Source organism: Leopardus geoffroyi, chromosome B2 (assembly GCF_018350155.1).
Source record: "Leopardus geoffroyi isolate Oge1 chromosome B2, O.geoffroyi_Oge1_pat1.0, whole genome shotgun sequence".
Classification (NCBI taxonomy): domain Eukaryota; kingdom Metazoa; phylum Chordata; class Mammalia; order Carnivora; family Felidae; genus Leopardus; species Leopardus geoffroyi.
The window spans coordinates 2,543,278-2,547,448 of NC_059332.1; the positions used below are offsets into that span (position 1 = coordinate 2,543,278).

General features: G+C 40.6%; 1 protein-coding gene across 2 annotated transcripts; it reads left to right on the plus strand.

Moving 5' to 3' along the window:
* The first annotated feature begins 1,275 nt into the window (after positions 1 to 1,275).
* Positions 1,276 to 3,514, plus strand: LOC123609432 (putative olfactory receptor 2B8). Of its 2 annotated transcripts, XM_045500495.1 has the most exons (2): positions 1,276 to 2,184; positions 3,110 to 3,514. In XM_045500495.1, the coding sequence occupies exons 1-2, from the start codon at positions 1,276 to 1,278 to the stop codon at positions 3,188 to 3,190; spliced, it is 990 nt and encodes a 329-aa protein (XP_045356451.1). In that variant the 3' UTR covers positions 3,191 to 3,514. The 2 variants fall into 2 exon arrangements, with proteins under 2 accessions (XP_045356451.1, XP_045356452.1); XM_045500496.1 differs by lacking the exon at positions 3,110 to 3,514 and having other exon boundaries at positions 1,276 to 2,623.
* Positions 3,515 to 4,171: the final 657 nt, after the last annotated feature.

A 4,171-nucleotide genomic window follows, 5' to 3' on the forward strand; every position in this document is an offset into this window, starting at 1 on the left:
GATGTCGGTAAGGAATAATCCTATCTGTTTCAGGAATTTTAGAAATGTAATTGGTAATATGTGAAATGGAAATCTGCAGAAGGAAGAAGAAAGCGTTGGTCAATGGATTTTAGAGTTCTGATTCCAGCTGGCTCTGCATGGCCAATGAATTTTCCGAGTTCCTGTTAAATTCGTATGTTCATTGAAGCAGTTTTCAGGCAAAAGTTGAGCACTGTAATTGAATGGTGGTTTTTCGGGTTCTCTCTGATTGTTTAATTGTTTTAGTAATACAAAAAAAAAAAAAACGCACACAAAACAAACAAACAACTGTGTCTTTCCCAAATATAATACTTTAGTTAGACAGGCAATACTGCCAAAATATTTATACAGAAATAGTGGTGAGGTTTTGAATGTAATTGAATTCTTCGTATAAGTACATCCTACGTTGTAAGTTCCTATGTCGGTATGCTTGTACACATTAAGTTATATATACATACATATCTACATACGTATGTATGTAGATATACATATATTTTTATTTTATGTATTTTAATGTTTATTTTGTTTATTTATGTTTATTAATATTTATTTTATCTTAATGTTTATTTATTTATTTTGGAGAGAGAGAGTGGGGGAGCAGGGAAGGTGCAGAGAGACGGAGAGAGACGGAATCTCAAGCAGGCTCAGTGCTGTCATCAAAGAGCCTGACACGGGGATCAAACCCATGCTGCATGAGATCATGGCCTCAGGTGAAATCAACAGTCGAATGCTTAACCCACTGAGCCACTTACGTGCCCCCATTATTATATTTCATTACATGCGAGGTGTGTGCAAATCCAGTTGTGTAGAATCAGGAGACACATATTTGTATTAACATCTCTCCTTCTCTCTGCATCTCTTTCTGATTCTTTCTGAGCTCTTCCTCTTTTCCCTTATACATTTTATAGAACTTTAAGTCTGGAATGTACACACATTTTTACAGTACTTCAAGTTCTAGTAAGTGCAGACTGATACACCTTATATTCCTTTGACTGATGCAAACAAAATGCCCATTATTTCACTTTTCTCATATTAAATATTAATAATTAACTTTTGGCGATAATGTGGAACTATATAGGTATAAGCTATGTCAATTTCAGGGAGTACAGCATTTATTCACGTTATTGCTGATAAATTCCATGCCCTTGTCTTTTCATAAGATCATTTCAACCCCCTACCAAGTTGTTTTCTTTTTGAAGATTGCTTTTAAAAATGGCTAAATGCTTGGTCTTGACAGGAAACACGTGGTAAGAAAGGATGGACCCGAAAAATGGCAGTTCTTTCACGGGCTTTATCCTGCTGGGTTTCTCTGACCGGCCTCAGCTGGAGCGAGTCCTCTTTGTGGTTCTTCTCATCTTCTATCTGCTCACCCTGCTGGGAAACACAAGCATCATTGCGTTGTCCCGCCTGGACCCACACCTGCAGACTCCCATGTACTTTTTCCTCTCCAACCTAAGCTTTCTGGACCTGTGTTACACGACCAGCACTGTTCCTCAGCTGCTGGTTCACCTCAGGGGAGCAGACAAGTCTATCTCCTTCGCTGGCTGTATAGCTCAGCTGTTCATCGCTCTAGGGTTGGGATGCACAGAATGCATTCTGTTGGGGGTGATGGCATTTGACCGCTACGCAGCTGTCTGCAGGCCCCTGCACTACACAGTGATCATGCACCCCCGTCGCTGTGCCCTGATGGCTTCTGCGTCGTGGTTCATTGGTTTTGCCAACTCCTCGTTGCAGACGGTGCTCACCTTCTTTGTACCACTTTGTGGGAGAAATAAAATAGACCACTTCTTTTGTGAGGTCCCCCCACTGCTCAAGCTTGCCTGTGTTGACACCACTGTGAATGAGTCTGAGCTCTTCTTTGTCAGTGTGATCATTCTTCTCATACCTGTGGCATTAATCACGTTGTCCTATGGTCGAATCGTCAGGGCAGTGTTAAGAATAAAGTCAGCTGCTGGACAGAGGAAAGCGTTTGGGACATGTGGGTCCCACCTCACGGTGGTGTCCCTGTTCTATGGCACGGCCATCTATGCTTACCTGCAGCCCAGCAACAACTACTCCCAAGATCAGGGCAAATTCATTTCTCTCTTCTACACCATTGTCACCCCCATGGTCAACCCCTTCATATATACTCTGCGGAACAGGGATGTGACAGGAGCAATGAGGAAGGTGTTCTGTGGGGGCTATGACTCCAGATGACTGGGGGGCAAGACCCTCTGATGGAAGAATTTGAGTTCAGAGTCTTTCTACTTTTGTGTCCTGCACGTGTCATCCAACATTTCCCCTGACAACTCTCAAGGGGATTTTCTTATCTCCTTCTTTCGTGCAAGTGAGTGTTCAAACTCTGAGTTCATGGATTCATTGCAGCCTCCAGAGATTCTGATTTAGAGCATCTGCGTCATATTATTTTTTCAAAAACCTCCACAAGATTTTGTTATTTCACTCCCTTTTGGGAGCACTATTTCTTTCCTAATTGCAAACAGACATCTACACACATATGATAAAAACACAGCCAATAAGAATATGTAACACCAATACAGTGTCAGAAACAATTATGTATTAAATTTGTTTTAATGTTTATTTATTTTGAGAGAGAGAGAGAGAGAGAGACAGAGAATAGAAGTGAGCGAGAGGCAGAGAGAGCCAAAGAGAGGGACAATCCCAAGAGGATCTGAGCAGCTAGCCCAGAGTATGATTAGGGGCTGGAACTCACAAACTGTGACAACATGACCCAAGCCAAAATCAAGATTTGGATGCCTAACTGACTGAGCCACCCAAGCACACCAGAAATATTAATATTTTAGTATTTTCTAACAATTGCTGGAGACATATCCCTTTTTCTTGCATTTTGATCATGGCTCTGATAGAAGGTCCATAAGTTGACTGTATCACAGATCTTTGACACAAGTAGGTGGGGCAACAGTGTAAAAAACTTTTAGGTCAAAGAAAAACCTACTAACATCAATCCTGATAAACCCATTCAGATAGCAGGCCCTCGTGTGACCTCACAGGTATGACAATGGTTTTATGTAGCCTTCATGTCACGGAGGGGGAGGGCATGATGCATACCTGCCAGTGACACTGAGAACTTGAGCTGGTAACACGCCAGGTGGTGCTCACGTGTCATTATGTGCAAAGTCGGAGAAGCACCAATGTGCGGTGTGCACGTTGGTGAGATTCAGTGTGTGATCCAACCCGTTCATTAGAAATGACTTTTGGGGACATTATCATGGAGGAACAATACATGACCCAAGTCCTATTTCATATGCTACATGTTTTACCTATAGTAATGCAGGAAAAGTTTTAAAGGGTAAAAGATATTTAGATCCTCTTTTCATACCATTTTCAAATTCTTTTATCCAGGCTTCAAGTGATCAAGGCTTTTATATCTCACATCCTCCAAGGGCCCCATATATTTGAATGCGGCGACATACTATGAAAATATGGGAAATGAATACTACTTCCCAGAAAATCCCATGTTCTGTGCAGATTGCTCAGATTCCCCAGGAGGAAACTTAAACACAATAGGATTGTATGTTAATTGTAAAAAAAAATCTCCATATGTCTTATCTTTACAAGTAGCCATCTTAGTATGAAATAACTGTTATACAATTCTGAGTGATGAGTAAGAAATAGAAACATCCCATAACAAGTGAATGTGACGTTGTAGTCTTCCTTTTATTTTTTACTTTATTAATCTTTTAAATTGCATCCAAGTTACTTAACGTATGGTGCAGTAATGATTTCGGGAGTAGATTCCAGTAATTTATCCCATAAATGGAACACCCAATGCTCATGCCGGCAAGTGTCCTCCTTAAAGACCCTTGCCTTATTAGCCTATTCCCCTACCCAAACCCCTGCAGCAACCTCAGTTTGTTCTGGTATATAAGAGTCTCTTACGTTTTGTCCCCCTCCCCATTTTCATATTATTTTTGCTTCCCTACCTTATGGTCACCTGTTTTCTGTCTTAAATTGAACATATGAGTGACGTCATATGATATTTGTTTTTCTTTGACTAATTTTGCTTAGGATGACATACTCTAGTTCAATCCACGTTGTTGCAAATGGCAAGATTTCATTTTTTGAATGCCGAGTAATATTCCATCACATATATATTCCATATCTTCTTTATCCATTCGTCTCTCAGTGGACATCT

Bases quoted from the DNA above. Each gene is read 5' to 3' on its own strand.
- LOC123609432 (XM_045500495.1), top strand. From the start codon at position 1,276: ATGGACCCGAAAAATGGCAGTTCTTTCACGGGCTTTATCCTGCTGGGT. The intron at 2,185-3,109 runs GTGTTCTGTGGG...TGAGAACTTGAG, and splicing joins TGACAGGAGCAATGAGGAAG to CTGGTAACACGCCAGGTGGT.